The 16,887-nt window shown below is 38.5% G+C and overlaps 1 protein-coding gene, 1 long non-coding RNA gene and 1 pseudogene across 2 annotated transcripts; 2 read left to right on the top strand and 1 right to left on the bottom strand.

The window, feature by feature from the left end:
* The first annotated feature begins 1,153 nt into the window (after nucleotides 1-1,153).
* Nucleotides 1,154-6,323, top strand: LOC113666160 (uncharacterized). Its single transcript, XM_089198939.1, has 11 exons — nucleotides 1,154-1,852; nucleotides 2,044-2,334; nucleotides 2,433-2,775; nucleotides 3,047-3,392; nucleotides 3,560-3,764; nucleotides 3,944-4,372; nucleotides 4,475-4,641; nucleotides 4,842-4,957; nucleotides 5,193-5,520; nucleotides 5,715-5,895; nucleotides 5,977-6,323. The coding sequence occupies exons 3-11, from the start codon at nucleotides 2,478-2,480 to the stop codon at nucleotides 6,253-6,255; spliced, it is 2,349 nt and encodes a 782-aa protein (XP_089055065.1). The 5' UTR covers nucleotides 1,154-1,852; nucleotides 2,044-2,334; nucleotides 2,433-2,477; the 3' UTR covers nucleotides 6,256-6,323.
* LOC149047954 (uncharacterized) lies at nucleotides 3,761-4,563 on the bottom strand. Its single transcript, XR_016184593.1, has 2 exons — nucleotides 4,437-4,563; nucleotides 3,761-3,997 (listed from the first exon to the last, which is right to left on the bottom strand). It is a non-coding gene; the product is annotated as an uncharacterized LOC149047954 (long non-coding RNA).
* Nucleotides 6,324-14,974: 8,651 nt separating the features above from the next.
* On the top strand, nucleotides 14,975-15,938 carry LOC149047953 (uncharacterized; annotated as a pseudogene).
* The last annotated feature ends 949 nt before the right edge of the window (nucleotides 15,939-16,887 follow it).

Raw genomic sequence — 16,887 nt, 5'->3', positions numbered from 1 at the left:
TTCCAGTTTTACAAAGATCACACACTTGCGCAGTGGTACAACTTCAAGTACCTGATGTCATCATGGAAGGTACCCTCTGCTGTTCTCAGGGGAAAAGATGACCTCTCTCCAACTGAGTTCATTTTGAGAAAAGTCGTTAAAGAGCAGGTGGCTCACAGAATCAACTTCCCACAAATTGTGGATGCGGCTCAGATTTGCCTCACCCAGCCCATGTCCAATGCAGTTGTAGAACGGGGTGCAAGTGCAGTAAAGAGGGTAAAGAGCAGGTTGAGAAGTCGACTCAAGAATGACATGATGGCCAGCCTGCTCCACATTTCTCTAAATGGTCCCGATCATGGTGACGAAGAGTGCAAGGAGATGCTTGTAGAAGCAACCAAAGTCTGGAGAAAGACGCACTTCAGAAATCTTCCATCACTAAAGAAGCTCCCAATGGTTGGAGGATCAGACCATGAAGGCAGTCTTTACCATCCAGCCACAAAGACTGATATTGGAGTACAGGTCGAATTTCCAGATGACCTTCAGGCCTCTATATCAGCCCAGGAAGACAACGAAGTATCTGTGGAAACTGAACTTGATGCTAACGTCCAGGTTGTAGCTCAGGCAGTTGCCAGCAATACTGATTTGTGTCATGACGCACTGGATGCCATGGATATGGGAGATGTTGAATCTGGCGTTGATTCAGACTTTGAGTTTGATATGGAAGATGATTAGTTATCTCAAAACTTTATCAACTTAACTTATGTAAATCGAGTTTCACTTTGAATTCACTGAGAGAAGTAAAAGGATAAATGCTGTGAACTAATAAGTAATGATTGTATTGGTATTGGGAGACAAATAAGTGAAATAAATAATTTCTTTTATCACTACAGACTCCAAATATAAACAAAAACTGACAGAAAAATTACACACTTTTCCTGCCACAGAGTGCCCAAAATGCCTCAAATTGCATCTCCGGAGACCTATTTTTAGAAACTTTTCCGGGGGAGCATGCCCCCGGACCCCCCTAGGGGCTCGTGCCCTTCGGGCACTCGCCATACACCCGCCGGCTACTTTACAAATTGGGCTGACTACTCCAAAATCTGTGGAGAACACTGAATCTTAAGAAGTAAAGTTGCTGAAAAGCTGGTAAGTTTCTTTATTCTCCCTAGTTGTGTTTCCATCAGAGATATTTTGAAGCTTTTTGGTAATTTTTTTCCCACATTTATTTCCAGAAATACTTCTACGCAATGAACACCACAGATTTTGGTTGGCCCATGTCTTCTCCAGTTAAAACAGTTGGCTCAGAAATATTTCTGGATGCTCGTAAGGGACTTAGTCCTTTTGGCTATTTTAATGAGAAACAGTGCAAAAAGTAGCATATAAACAAATAGAAGAAATGCTTAAACAATACGGGCTGACAGACAATGATATTTATCTGGACAGAAACTCCAGGAGTTTTATTTCAGCTGAAGCCCTTATTTTGATTGTAATTGCTGGGAACAAACTTAGAGACCCTGGCCAAAGTGCAGAACAATTTTCATGGGCTAGTCTATGTTTGTTCTTCGCCCGAACTGTGGTAAATTCCACTTTTTCAAGAGAAATTGCTGCTGGAAGTGGAGCTGGATCTGTGACTACAAGCAAAACACAAAATGTGATGCTGGCAACAGAAACCTTTTGCACACAAGGCAGTTGCACTAATGTACCACAGCTTAAAGTGTTCACTGGCTGCATTAAGCCCCCAGAGTCAACATCAACTCTGGCTGGACGTTTAGCAAATGGACAAACATCCCGATCTACTAAACTGGAGGAGAGGATAAAAAAGTAGAGCAAAATATTGAGTGACTTGGCACTGGAAGTTCATTATGGTTCTAAGGTTTGTAGGGAATTTTATCGATGTAGTCATCAAAGTATGTTTGAATGTTCTACCGATGTGCCTGACTTTGAAAAATAACATTTGATGTTTCTCTGAAATTGTTGTTAGTAAGTCAAGAACAAATTAAAATTTAGAAAATAAACAGGACCAGATTGTTGATGGAATACAATTTTGGCATATTCTTATTACAGATTGACCTCCTGCAGGGCATTTCATTATCAGTGGGCCGGAGATTTAGACAGCAGTGCAGTATTGACTCAGCCTGGCAAGGACAACTGGAAAAACAAGATATCAACTTGTTGACTAAGCTAATTCGTACAAAGACTGGGGACAGTCTTTACAATCAGATTGGAGAAGAGCAGGCAACAGTGCAAATCCCACCATCAGCAATCTTGAAACTTCAACATCAATGCAATTCTGGACAGACAATTGATGAGATCAGGAAGATATTGCCACCTGGATATCTTGCAACCAAAAGAAAGGTAATTTTCTTGCATTTATATGTATCTTTCCTGATATACTTCAAGTTAATAATAAAATAAAATCTGTTTATAACATTTGCAAACCTTTTTTACCTTAGGTTGCTGAGCTAAAGACCAAATACAAATTAGAATTTGAGGCTATAATGCAACCACAAAGAACAGCAACTGGTTATCGCATTGAGCCAGCCCGTTTGGTCGAATGTCTGCATTACCTTTACTATTGGCTTCCTAAAGAACAGTGGTGGCACCTTTATGGTGATGGCAGAAAGTATGGCAAGAAGGACACTGTTTTGATGGCTATTAGCAATGTAAACAATGAGCAGAAGTTAAATGGAATAAAATTCCAAAGCCCGAAAGAAATGTGGCCTATTCATATTTTTCATCACAAGGACAGCCGTCGAAACCTTGAGCTTAACATTGGAGATGGTCATGGTGGACCAGGTATATGCACACTTACATGTTAAACATTTATAATCCAATATTAACTTTTGATAAATTGACCAAATCACTGTTAAATTTTCCTAAAATTGAAATGAAATACTCATAAGCTGATCATTTGAACAATTCAAGAAAAATAACATGGTTCAACAAAATTGATTTCAGTCTTGTAACTTTTTGTGGTGCTTGAACTCTCTGAAATGGTACAAGAGGAATTGCAGGATAATAAGGATAATTAGTGTTATTATAGATCATTTATCCATTAATATTGTAGGATACTTAAATGAATGGATTAAAGACAGTCAGAACCTGGGCCACCAGGTGTTCCTTGGTGCAGAATCTAAGTTCTTGGATGCTGTTGCTGATCCAGAGCTCAGCCCACTCTCCCAAGACAAGTGGAACCTATGGATGCAATGCTCAGCATCAGAAAAGGAAAAAGTAGATCCATCCACAGGACTAAGAACAGACCTCAACCTTTCATTTGACCGTCCTCTTCCCAAGTCGCTGCTTCCTGCTCTTACTGGCGATCATATCCTTATGTGTATTGACCATGGCTTCACCAGAGTTGCAGAAAATCTAATAATGAAGGTTGTCCGGACATGTCTTGATCCGGAGTCAAGGTTGGTGTATTAGTTAACATGTGCTGTTTGGGCAGTCTGCGTTCATGATTAAAACCTTAAAAAAATTTTCGATCGACTGTAGATCATGTTCATTTGTATACGCTGTGTTGTCTCACATGTCCCTGCTTTTAAATATTGAAAACTATTATTGTCACCTTTTTCTATAGGTATGTTAGAGAGCGAAGGAATGCTGCATTGGCACATCTTACTGCTAACATAAATGCAAGAGATGTCAGAGGAGGTCATTTTGAACTTCCAATTGATCCAAAAGGTCACCTAGGTGACCTCAGCCTCAATAAGTCCCAAGCCTACACCATCCTAGCTCCCTCAGAGGACTTCAAAGACAAACATTACAATCACATCTTGGATAATGTAAGTTCTGGTGTTTACTTAAATCCTCAAACCCGACCAGTTAAGTTACGCAGTTATAACAAGTAACATAATTACTACAAAACACATGCTGTATATGTACATGTATACCCTTAGTGATTACTTAAAATAGTTTTCCAATTATATCTCTCAGTGATGAAGCTCCTGTATTATATTCATAGGTTCTTCCAAGTTGTGAACTACAGCAGATGTTGTCCCCAAAGCTTGCTGAGGCCCTTGGAATGACATCACAAAAGATTAACGACATTAACTGTGAGAAGTTTATTTGGTGGCATTTCTATCAGATGTATAGGATACTAAGGAAAGATACAGTTCAACTAAAGCCAGGGCATCCAAGTAGTTCAACAAATGTTGAAGACTATGAATTTGGATCACACGACTCTGAAATTTCCAGATATGTTTACCATGCCAATATGTTCCATGCTTTGATGATCTTCCGTTATGGCTGCAAAGAAGTAACTCCCTACATGATGAAATTTGTGGATGTTGTCCCAAAACATCTCTGCAGCACCCCATTCAAGTCACTCATGCGTGTAGCAACTGAGGGTGGAGAACGGACTCATTACATGCATATTTGTTTTTATTATCAGGTATGTAAAACCAACACTTACAAATGACTACTAGTATTGACAAGTGTAGGGTCTAGTTCCTTACTATCATATTCTTGACAAAATCTTTCTCTTTGCTTCCAGCATTCAACACGAGATGGTGGCCTTCACAAGCCTGACACAATTCTTATGCTGTTGTCTTGGTCATACCGAAACTTGAGGGAGAGAATAAATGACTGCCCTGAACAGATTAGGACTGACTTTGAGCATTATGCACAACAACATGTTGCAGCATATACAATTCAGAAGTGGTAAGTGTCTATAATAAGATAAAAACACCATCCAATTTTCTATATTTAATTACTTTCATAGTTAAAACCAATTTTCCCCAACTCAAAGTCAAACCACAATTACAAAATTACAGTATATATATATATATATATATATATATATATATATATATATATATATATATATATATATATAACTGCATATATATATTTAATTACAGGTGGAAGATTGTCCATACCAGACCAAATCCTCCATTGGCTGTGTCTGGTGCAAGTGTGGTTAGGCAATTGCTGCCACTTAAGAGGATGGACTTTGTTTTAGTTGGAAGGATGCCTGGTAGGTGAACATTTCTAAAATGTCTAAACATTCAGAAATATTAAAATAGTTCTGATTAACAAGAAAAAAATATATACATAAAATAACAATTTTACAAATATCTCTAGACCCCCTACAATAATAATATTAATCACATGTCATATCTTTTTTTTTAAGTTTTTGCATAAACAAGAACAGCAAAATGTTCTATATATTTGATTTTATGTTAATTATGTATTTGTATGTGTGGTTTTAGGATCAACACAGAAGAAATTTAAAGAGAAAGTAGAAAAAAATGGTGGAAGAGTTATTTCAATGCCAAAAGAGAACCTACCGCATGAAAGATGTTATCTAGTGTGTTCAGAAGATGAGGTCAAAAATGATCGCTCAAAGCTAAATAGTGATTTGGTTATGGCCTACCAAAGGGGATGGACAGTGGTGAGACCGAGTTTCATTGAGTGGGCAGTAAAAGAAAGGATTCCACCCAATGTCGAAGAGCATGCAGTAGACCTGACTCCTCTGGCAGCTTTGTCGACAGGCACATGTGGTGCAATGCAGCAGTCTGTAGAACGGTTACGATTTAGGTAATGCTTTATTTCATGATCAGAATCTAATTTCTTGTCGTAACATCATACATGGTTACAAACATTTGATAAATGATCAGAATAATGCTAAAATATAATCAAGCATACAGGTCATGATCACAGTCTAATGTCTAATGTCATATATATCTTGAGAACAGAGAAAAAATATCTGACATTTGATTGCATTGTTTCAGTAAAGAGATTTCTGGTTTTGCTGCCCTGAAGAGAACAATAAGAGAAGTGGAAAAGGGCCCAGTTGATGAGAGTGGTAACAAATCTCAGATTAGAGTTCACAAGAAGAAAAAAGATGCAATGGTTTCCCCCAAAAAGCCACCAAATGGTTGGACAGCATTTCTCAATGAGAAATTAAAAGAGGTTAGTTGAATTAACTTTTTATGTAAATTTCGACTGATAAGCTGAAATAATGTCTGATGCTTTTACTTTAATTGCTTCTAGAGAGTGCAAAATAATCAGAGTCCTAGACGAACAGAAAGGATGACGTTCCTCAAATCGATTCAAAGTATGGCAGAGGACTGGAGACAACTTTCTGACCTGGAGAAGAGAGACTATAAACAGAAAGCCATTGACCTCCATTTGTCAAGGAAAGAAGCGAGACATCAAATTCGCGAGGAAACAAAAGAGAATCGCCAGAGAGAACAGCTCAGGGAAAAGGCATATAAAACTTTCGCTAGTATGAGAATTAATGATAACCGAACTGCAAATAGGACAGCTTAAATCGTCACAAAAAGCAAAACGATGGTTGGAGATGTAAGAAAAATAATAAACATTTTTGTTTGTTCAAAGGTTGTGTCAATAAGTTAAACAACATTGCGGACATTGATTGCAATTCCTCGTAATACGAACAAACTAATATGCTTCGTACAGTCAGTCACGGACTTTGGAGAAATGGAAATTATCAAGCGTGTTCTGTTTTGCTTTTTTGATTGGCGATGATGTTGGCATTTTAGAGAGAGGGTAAATGTTTTGTTCGGTTGGTCATGACTTTTATTGCATTTGGTGGCTTTTTAAAAAGCCGTTTGTGAGGCAAACTAAGATAATTTACCAATTGCTCATCAATCAGCAACAGTCAGAAGCAGTGTCTTGGCGGTAGCTGTGTTGGCGAAACGAACTGGTGGACTCTGCGAACTTAATCTTCACGAGGAGGGATCGCGACGGCAGGTCCAGGGCAAACTCTGCGAAGGTTGCGTAGAAGTAGCTGTCGTCTTGTTTAAGCTTAACGTCCCATTTTTCACCAAGCAGGGGATCGAGATCGTCGAGTCGATTATTCGATTTCTCCACCTTGAAATTGTTTTCAACCGCTAACCCAAGTAATTCAAGATCGTGGCGGAGATCAGCTGGGCCCATTTTGATGACGAAGGTGCGAGCTGCCTTTGAAGACATTCCTCTGTAGATCTCGCAGCGAAGCTTGGCTGCCAAGTCGTACCGCCGAACTTGAAGCTGATAGGCGCGGTTGGCCATGTGTAGCTGCAGGGACTGGGACAGCCGCAGGATGGCTCCTTGTCGGACTTCTAAGACCACTTTCTTTAACTGAGACGAAAGTTTAGTGTCCTGAAGTGTGTGTACCGCGGATGCCGGGCAGGTCAACCTGAAGTTTGCTAGCGGGCGAACGGCGACACCATCTGACAGCTGGCACTTCTGAGCATTAATAAGAACCTCTAAGCCGGACTCGTCTTGGTAGAGCTCCAGGACAATGAAGACGACGTCTGCACTGTTCGGGGTGAGGCTCACGAGATCTCCGCAGCTAATTTTGATACCATCAAGGCGAACGATCGTCGCAAACTGCGGGGCTATGGCTGACTGGACACTGACAGGCGCCAATACGGGAGGTGGTGGTGATGTTGCTGGTGCTGCTTGGGGCAAGGCTGCTGGTCTTCTCCTCTTGACAGTATCAGGAGTGGGTTCTGGCGGTGGTAGTACATCGCGGAAAGAAGCAATGATTTCTTCGTTCCCGCACTCCACTATAACGAGTTCTAGAAAAGGATCCACCACTCTGACCGCGGCCGGTTTTCTGATGCCCTCGATGCTGATGAAAACTTCGTCGCCTGGCAGCAACTTGTTGAAATTCACGCTGGGTCTCCAACGCTTTCTGGAGCGAACGTCAATCAGTGTACAGGGGCGAAGACAGTCGGCGCTGAGAACTGTGTCAAACTGTCGGCTCCAACCATCGAAGGTAACCTTGTACCTGTCGCCTTTTTGACTTAAGATGGTGCATATATACCATCGACCGTCATGAAGACCTTCGTATTTTTTTCCGATTTCATAAGCCATAGTTTACGTCGTCGTGTACACGCGATTAATGAGCGAGATAAATAAACGAACCAAGATTTCTACTTGTTTATCTGTCGCTATGGCTACCAAACAACGACTGTAAAGGATCCCGGAACGAGGTTGCTCATTGGCTTGTTTTGGTCACGTGTGCAAACGAAGTGTTACTATGGTAAAGCTGAGTTGGAAGTGAGCGTGCACCTACGTGGAGCGGGAATCTACAACGTAAACTTAAGCTTTTCGAAAAGTAATTAGACTACCGACGTGTTATCTGAAACTGACGGCAATAACGGGCCAAAAAGGAAGGTAAAATTCCGCACTGCCCCACACTACATTATACGTTCAGTTCTTGGATAGAGTGACAAAAACAATACTTTACCATTGGGAAAACAGATTTGTTTTACGATAGTATGGGGCAGTACGGAAATTTTACTAAAAGGAATATTTCTGTGATGTTTTGCTTTCTTGGCGAAATTGATGGTCGAACCTCGCAAATCTGCCGCATTTGAGTCTTAACACAAATTGAAAACCCGGCATTTGAAAGGTAATTTAATTTTACATCTGACCGATTTTTAAACAATATAACCTAATCAAGATAACGCCACTAATTACGTCTATTCTTCTTCGATGAAAAGCGCTACGTTTCGGTTGTCTGCACAAGAAACAATACTTTCGAACACTGCGTACACGGGGGATTACATGATTGACAGTCGGATTGACAGGCCTGCGTGAAGTTACGCATGCTCTCTTTCTCTTTTCTAGCTTATTTGCATTTTCCCGTGCGACGTTTTTCAATGGGCGCGATTCTGTAATGTAACGGCGTAATTTCTTCCAGTCGATAGTTTTATATGGAAGATTTTACGCCAGTAACTAACGGTGTAATTTCTTCCAGTCGGTTGTGTTTATATGTACGATTTTACGCCAGTAACTAACGGCGTAATTTCTTCCAGTCGGTTGTGTTTATATGTAAGATTTTACGCCAGTAACTAACGGCGTAATTTATTCCAGTCGGTTGTCTTATATGGAAGATTTTACGCCAGTAACTAACGGCGTAATTCATTCCAGTCGGTTTTCTTGTATGGAAGATTTTACGCCAGTAACTTACGGCGTAATTTCTTCCAGTCGGTTGTCTTATATGTAAGATTTTACGCCAGTAACTAACGGCGTAATCTATTCCAGTCGGTGATATATATATATATATGTAACATTTTGCGCCAGTAACATAAATTAATTATATTTTAATTTATTATAATTAAATCACCGACTGGGTTAGTGGCGTAAAATCTTACAGTATATAGACTGTGTTAGTGGCATATTACGCCGTTATATATATTCCCGCCGCAACGATCATTATCACAAAGGCTGTGTTTGCAACACTTATCGCTTCCGAAGAAATTTGAATTTTGCGCTCGGTGAGCTACCCTTTGTCTTGCGAAGAATAGAAACCCTTTCCTTCAAACAATGGATAAGGACATAAAAGGAGCGAAAACTTGACTTATCGTCCAGCCAAAATCCGAACTAAATGCTTGATATGATATGCCACATGTCCGCATCGATAGGCCAAAGAACTCTTATACTTGCAATGGCCGCCAAGCACAGAGTTTTATAGATTAATTTTAATCAGTGGAATTTGTAACGATCATTGTAGGTTATTTTCCATATTATATATATCATAGCTATAGGAAGTGTATTTATAATGGTTATCATTACTAGATCTCTTTTAAACTCAGGTAGCATCTATATTATACTTAAGTCATTATTGTAACTTTTATAAAATCTCAGTATGTAAACAATTGCGTAATTCAGCCTATAGGCTGCAATGTGATTTGAATAAACACCTACCTATACCTACCTAATGTCAAAAAAGAGCGGACAGTAAAATTGTAGTAGTTAAAAAAGATTGGATGTATTCTAAATTATTTTTTAATTATTTGCCTTTCAGATGACTGAAATACTAGATGCCATGGAGTTATTGCGCATTGAAGTCGAGAGAGGGGAATAGGGCGCGACAGACGAGGATAGAGAGAGGCGGACAAGAGATAAGGAGAGAAGAGGACAGAGACAAGATAAGGGCTACTGTGCGAGGGTGAAGGGTCGAGGTGGGACGGCGCGAAGAAGAGACCCAGTAAGCAATCTAACCTTCTTCTTACCGTTGGATAAATTTTTAACTGTTTAATGTGGTTTTCCCATTCACCTAGACAGACGAATTAACTGAAGTCTTGTTCGCCTAGTTTTCAAATTTGGAGGGAGCTAAATAGCAAAGCGCGTTGAAATACGAAATATTCCTTCGAGTGTTGAATGTCTCAGGAGTGCGAGCAGCGAACGAATCACATACAAATAGTAATGTAATATCATTTTGCCATACAAACACCGGAAAAACGAAACCACTTTCTTTGCGTACGATTTACTTTGAAACCATAGGGTCGGTGCGGTAGTCACATGTAAAAATAACATGTTACACATGTCACATTTTTGCGCGGGAGGTCCTCTAGTAAATCACTTATAGTCGTATTATAAAAGGGGATATTCCATGCCTGCATGGAGATACGAGTGACTCTCTTAATGAAATGGCAATCCATTCTAATTTCGTTGCAAGACACAACTGTTATTCAACTGTAGAGACTGTTATTTTCATTATTTCGCGTGAAAGGTCACGTGGTATCTTACTGGTATTGTTATAACAAAAGTCTTTCTCCATGCAGAGAAATGTTATAATTGCGGGACCGTCGGCCATATTCGGGCTCAATGCCAAAGACCGAGGCGTTGGGAAAGAAAAGAATACAAAAGGGACAGTCACGTGGGTGGTATTCATTACCTTTTTCATGGCACTGTCCAAAACCTTAAAACTTTGAGATAAAGTGTGTTTTCAATTTGAAATGTCTGATAGTGCATTACGTCTAAATTCACATGGCAAGGGGATAATGTGGGTGATGACTGGTCTTGAAATTGCGAACTGTAATGATAACACATCTTAACACACCCACATATACTCACCCACCCACCTACACATAGAAAAAAGCAAGACATTCGAATTCAAACTAGGCTAGCGCAAGAGCACATATGCTGCTTTACCGTGAGAAAGTTGTTACCAACACAATGCCTGTAAAAGCTGTTCATACCCTGTCACTTTTCAAGCTTGTTTCTAAACATGGTGCCGCCATGCGTTGACGTTGTTAACCCTACGTTTGATTTACAAATAAATGGCAAAGTTACTTACATAGTTTGAAATTCATTTCATTAGGGTTAGAGACCGATCTAATTTTTTCTCCTTTTTTGTTATCATTATTTTTTTTGTTTGCTTAATCTTATCTTAGATACTAATACTCTCCATTACCTTAATATTTATTAATCTTGTTCATTAGACAATTCAACTGTTTACGCACAACACGACAATAATTGTTGAGGTTCGTTGGTCATATCCTAGACTTGTGACAACGTTGGTGTTATCTTCTAGAAAAGAAGAAGCAAGACGATTTTTTAAATTGTTTTTCTCAATTATTGATCTGTAAGGCTTTCTATCCAAAGATTTGTTATTCGTAACGCTATAATATATAACTTTTTCCAATTTTACTCTTCGCGAAAATTTCATTGTAGAGGATAGTTAAGTTTTTTTCTTAGGGTTAGCTTTTTTACAACTGTATATAATTCTTATTTCATTTAATAGGTTCCATATCTTTTTTTTTCAATGATAATATTTTGAATTAATATTTGTACCTAGTTTAATATCCGTTTTCAAATAAAATACTAACATATTTTGAAATTAATTTAATTTGAGTTAGAGATAGATTTCATTTCTTTTTCCTTCTTTTCGTTATGATTATTATCCGTTTGGTTATTCTTATCCTATTTACTAATATTCTCCATTGGACAATAGCATTTCTTTGTCTAATGTTCTAGTGCCATTGTTTTCCGACGGCATACAATAATCTCCAACACAAACCAATGTGTAGAGTATTCTTTAAAGTTCAAAATTTTACTGCTGAAAAAAAGACAATCTTACACCAGTTTTCACCTCAACATATCAATTATTTTAGATTTTCAGTGCTTTAATTGTAAAGCACGTGCAACAAGTGTTCTCTTGAACAATTTAAAATCCTCCAAAAGTGACCTCAAAGACCAGACCACCGCCGACATTTTCGGGCTCAATGCCGAAGACCGAGGCGTCGGGAAGAAAAGAATACAAAACAGTGACGTGGGTGGTATCCATTACCACTTTCACAGAACTGTCTAAAGCCTTAAAATTTTGAGATAAAGTGTGTTTTCAATTTGAAATGTCTGATAGTGCATTATGTCTAAATTTACATGGCAAAGGATAATGTGGGTAATGACTGGTCTTGAAATTGCGAACTGGAATTATAACACATCCTAACACACCCACCCACACACAGAAAAAAAAAGCAAGACATACGAATTCAAACTAGGCTAGCGTTGGAGCACATATACTGCTCTACCGTGAGAAAGTCGTTACCAACGCAATGCCCGTAAAAGCTGTCCATACCCCGTCACTTTTCAAGCTTGTTTCTAAACATGGTATAGCCATGCGTTGACGTTGTTAATTCAACGTTTGATTTACAAATAAATGGCAAAGTTACTTACATAATTTGAAAATTATTTTATTAGGGTTAGAGACCGATCTAATTCTTTTCTCCTTTTCATCATTAATATTTTTTGTTTGCTTATTGTTATCTTAGATACTAAAACTTTCCAACTCTCCATTACCTTAATATTTATTTATCTTATCCATTAGAAAATTTAACTGTTTACACACAACAAGGCAATGATTGTTGCGGTTTGTTAGTTATCTCTTAGACTTGTGATGACGTTGATCTTATTTTCTAAAATTGAAAAAGCAAAATGATTTTTTCAATCTATAACCTTTTCCAATTTCACTCTCCGCGAAAATTCCATTGTACAGGGTGGTTAAGTTTTTTTCTGCTTTTTTACAACTATAAATAATTCATATCTCATCAATAGGTTCCATACCTTTTTTCTAATGGTAATATTCTGAATTAATTGTTGTACTCAGTTCCATATCCGTTTTCAAATAAAATACTTACATATTTTGAAATTCATTTGATTTCAGTTAGAGATAGCTTTCATTTCTTTTTCCTTCTTTCAACTATTATTATTTTATGTTTGGTTATTCTTATCCTATTTACTAATATTCTCCACCACCTAAATTTTTATCAATCTTGCTCATTGGACAATAGCATTTCTATGTCCAATGTTGTAGTGCCATTGTTTTCCGAAGGTACACAACAACCTACAACACAAACCAATGTGTAGAGATTCTTTAAAGTTCAGAATTTTTACTGCTGACAAAAATACAATCCACAACTCAACATAACAATTTCAGATTTTCAATGCTTTTAAGTGTAAAGTATAAGCAACAAGTGTTCTCTTGAACAATGTAAAATCCCCCTAAATTGACCTCATAGACCAGACCACCGCCAATATTTCTCTCTCCTGGCAAACAGCACCAAATTTTACCTCAGTTTACTATTTTAAGTTAGTTTTTTTTAATGTTTCAAGTATAATGCATAAACAACAGGTGTTCTCTTGTACAATGTATAATCCCCTCGAACTGTCTGCAAAGGCCAGACCGCCACAATATTTCTCTCTCCACTGACACACCGCACCAATTTCTCTACCAATTTTCACCTTAACATACTACCTTCTTTTAAATGTTTGTTATGAATAATACGTAAACAATAAGTGTTCTCCTCTGCATGTAAATTCCACTGCAACTGTCCGGGAAAAAAAAAACAACAATAAACAAAACACAGAGCACCACACCATTTTCCCTCCTCAGATAAGAGGGCATTTTCATAATCTCAATCGCTGGCCACCGTCACATCATGCAGGACCCTTATCTCCAATTATTTAAGTGAACTTTCTCCCAACCTAATATCACTAACAAGTTAACCCAGATCATTAACCCTATTTTAAAAACATTAAGTTGTGACATGATCACCAAACACAACAAACCAAATGGGCAGGTTTGAACAAGAAACACATTGCATCAGATGCCTCTTTAGGGGCCGTGTGTTAAAAATTTGGATAAGCTGTAATACTTGCAGCCTTATGGCATAAAACCAATAAAGCCAGAATACACTTAAAATACTCAATCAATTCATGCATTTTAGCATCGAGCACTGACGCAGAACAACTCAGCAGCCAGTAGACCTCTAATCTCACCATTACCTTTCTTGCCCAAATTCAAATCATTTCAACTTGAACTCTCATAGTAAAATAGAGTATTGCTCAACGGAGAAGGAATGCTTATTCTCGAGTTGAGAGAAGGCATCTATCTTTCTAGATCTCTCTTTGCATACTCCACAAGTGAAACTCAAACAAGGCCAACTGGTACGGAGAGCCAATATTGAGAAAAGAAACAACTCAAGAACGAAATTAGAGAGCTCAAGTCACAACTGCGTTAAGTTTCTATAGATTCTTAATCTGTGTAATAATTAAGTAGATCATTGAGGTTGATTGACCCGCCTCGACTGGCAAATCTGCTAACTGCGGGTAACTCATTCTCAAATTTTGTGATGAAATGAATAGTACACGTGTGTGAGCAGTCACATTACAAACCTAGCACAAACCAACACACACAACAAAGCCTAAATTACCTCCAAGGCCCCTCTCAATTTATTTTATTATTTTTTTTTACGTTACTTGTAGGGTTCGAACTCTCAATCCTCTATCTTCTTCGTCAGACTAGCAGTCTCTCCTCTATACCATTGTTCTACATGTGCTTGTTGCCAATATAGGGTAACTTTCAAAATTATATTTCTAATACCTTATTTAAATTCCAAAAATTAACATTGACATAATTTTTCTCACCTTTAAAACATGTTGGATTTTGCACGAAGAAATGAAATGTTAATCTTTGTTTAATCGAAGTATAAAAGTGCAACCTTTCTAATAAATTTCATTGCTAATCAGTGGCTTCTTAAAAAATAATCTTCATAATATTCACAATCTTTATAAGTTTATTTTCCTCAATTTATATCGTTCTCTCATCTCCCGTTTTTGAATCGTTCTTCGTACTTCTTCTGCTGTTGGTCCTTCGTCCATTCGTATGTGTTTGTTTCTTCGTCTTCGTCGTATCATGTCTTCGTCGTCTGCTGCTTCGTCGTAGTCGTCTTTTCCACCTCCTCGTTAAATGAACCTCTTCAAACTGACAAAAATATTATTGGACCACGATAGGTGCATACAGTGGTGCAAGGAACACAACCTGCTCGCATCGCCGTTTCCATGTCCTAAGAGTACCTGCTGCAATGCACAACGTTGGACTCGATGAAGTTCATCGCGAATAGGGTACGAATGGCGATGCTCTAAGAAAAACTGCAATGGAATGGCATCAGTACGCCACAATTCTTGGTTTTCTGGTAGTAAGCTTTCCATTGAAAAAATATTAGCCCTAATATACGCTTGGGCAAATACTTTTAATACTTCACAGGCGGTGCACGAAACCTCACTGGACGACGAACAAACGTCCACAGAAATGGTGGTAGATTGGTATCACTACTGCCGTGAGGTTTGTGCCGAAAGAATAATACAACATCATTAGGGGCTGATAGGTGGACCTGGTACTACTGTTGAGATTCACGAGTCCAAGTTTGGTATGATGAAGTATCATCGCGGTCGCTTCGTCGAAGGACAGTGGGTCTTTGGTGGCATTTGCCGTGAAACCAAGGCCTACTTCCTGGTACCGGTAGAGCGCAGGGATAAAGATACACTCATACCCATTATACGCGCTCAAATATTGCCGGGAACATGCGTAACCAGCGACACGTGGAAAGCTTAATATGATTGCCTACAGGACGAGGGCCACAATCATCTCACAGTGAACCACAGCCCAAACTTAGTAGACCTAGGCATAGGCACTCATACTCATGGCATCGAAAACACATGGTGGGGAATCAAACGAAGTATGTCTCGTACAGGAATATCCAAAGATCTCTTCGGTAGCGACCTACAGGAAATATAAACGAGCGTATCGCCAAAGTATATGATGTTCGAAAGACATCATAAAGACTGAGCTCCTTGTGCCTCTGTATGTGCTTGTGCCATTAACCCCAAGTTAAAAACATTAAGTTGTGACATGATCACCAAACACAACAAAACAAATGGGCAGGTTTGAACAAGAATCACATTGCATCAGATGCCTCTTTGGAGGCTGTGTGTTAAAAATTTGGATAAATATATGTTATTTGCCGGCTGGGAGGTCCGTATGGTGAAAAACTGTGACCGAGGTCTTGAAAATACTACCCGAGGCCGTAGGCCGAGGGCAGCACTTTCAAGACCGAGGTCAGTTTTTCACCATACGGACCGACCCTTAGCCGGTAAATAACATATTTATTGTTTTTAAACTTGACGAAATTCTTTCCGAGAGAACCCGAATGACTTATGGCCGTAAATACGGCAAGATCTTCCATAAACTGAACAATTTTTGAGTGAGTAAATGGTAGTTAAAATAGAGGTGATGCAAATTTAAGAGAGATGCCTCAGCGAAACATTTTCATTTCCGTAACGATAAAGGTGATTTAAAAGGTTTCCAAACAAACTTTGAAACATTATTTTTACAAGTATCTGTCGCAATCTGACACCTGTCAATTAGAGAGCGCGCAAGAAAAAAAAAATCGTAGGAACATTTGAAAACCAACAGAACTAGTTTGGCAAGGACTGTCACGACAATGTTTTCTTAAAAATCAGTTAATGATCTAACGGAAAGTATTATTTACTCTGATCGACCATTCATTCATGTACGAAGATTTACCTCTGTTCATTAAGTAAACGGCGAGGAAAGTAATTGTGAGTAAATTCAATTTTTTATTTTGAAGTTGTGAGAGTTTGCTCGTTTGTTTGCTGTAATGGCGTGTTTAACTCTGATCTTTCCTTCACAAAAACTAAATTCGAACGGCACACTCCAACGAGACACAAGGGAATTTAATGCAGCCTTTTCTCAATTCCTTCAATTTCTGTTGTGCAATTTAAGGTACAAATGTCCAAATTGAACGGAATTGGAAAGACTCACCAGGAGCGTATATTTGTTGTAGAACTTAAATTAAAACT

This window comes from Pocillopora damicornis, chromosome 3 (assembly GCF_964200805.1).
Source record: "Pocillopora damicornis chromosome 3, jaPocDami1.2, whole genome shotgun sequence".
NCBI classification, from domain to species: domain Eukaryota; kingdom Metazoa; phylum Cnidaria; class Anthozoa; order Scleractinia; family Pocilloporidae; genus Pocillopora; species Pocillopora damicornis.
This window is presented reverse-complemented; position numbering and strand designations above follow the sequence as displayed.

What these genes read in the sequence shown, in the direction of transcription:
- LOC113666160 (XM_089198939.1), top strand. Translation starts at nt 2,478, where the DNA reads ATGCAACCACAAAGAACAGCAACTGGTTATCGCATTGAGCCAGCCCGT. An exon ending in TGTCTTGATCCGGAGTCAAG is followed by an intron (nt 3,393 to 3,559) that starts GTTGGTGTATTA and finishes CTTTTTCTATAG; the next exon opens with GTATGTTAGAGAGCGAAGGA. An exon ending in ATATTTGTTTTTATTATCAG is followed by an intron (nt 4,373 to 4,474) that starts GTATGTAAAACC and finishes CTTTGCTTCCAG; the next exon opens with CATTCAACACGAGATGGTGG.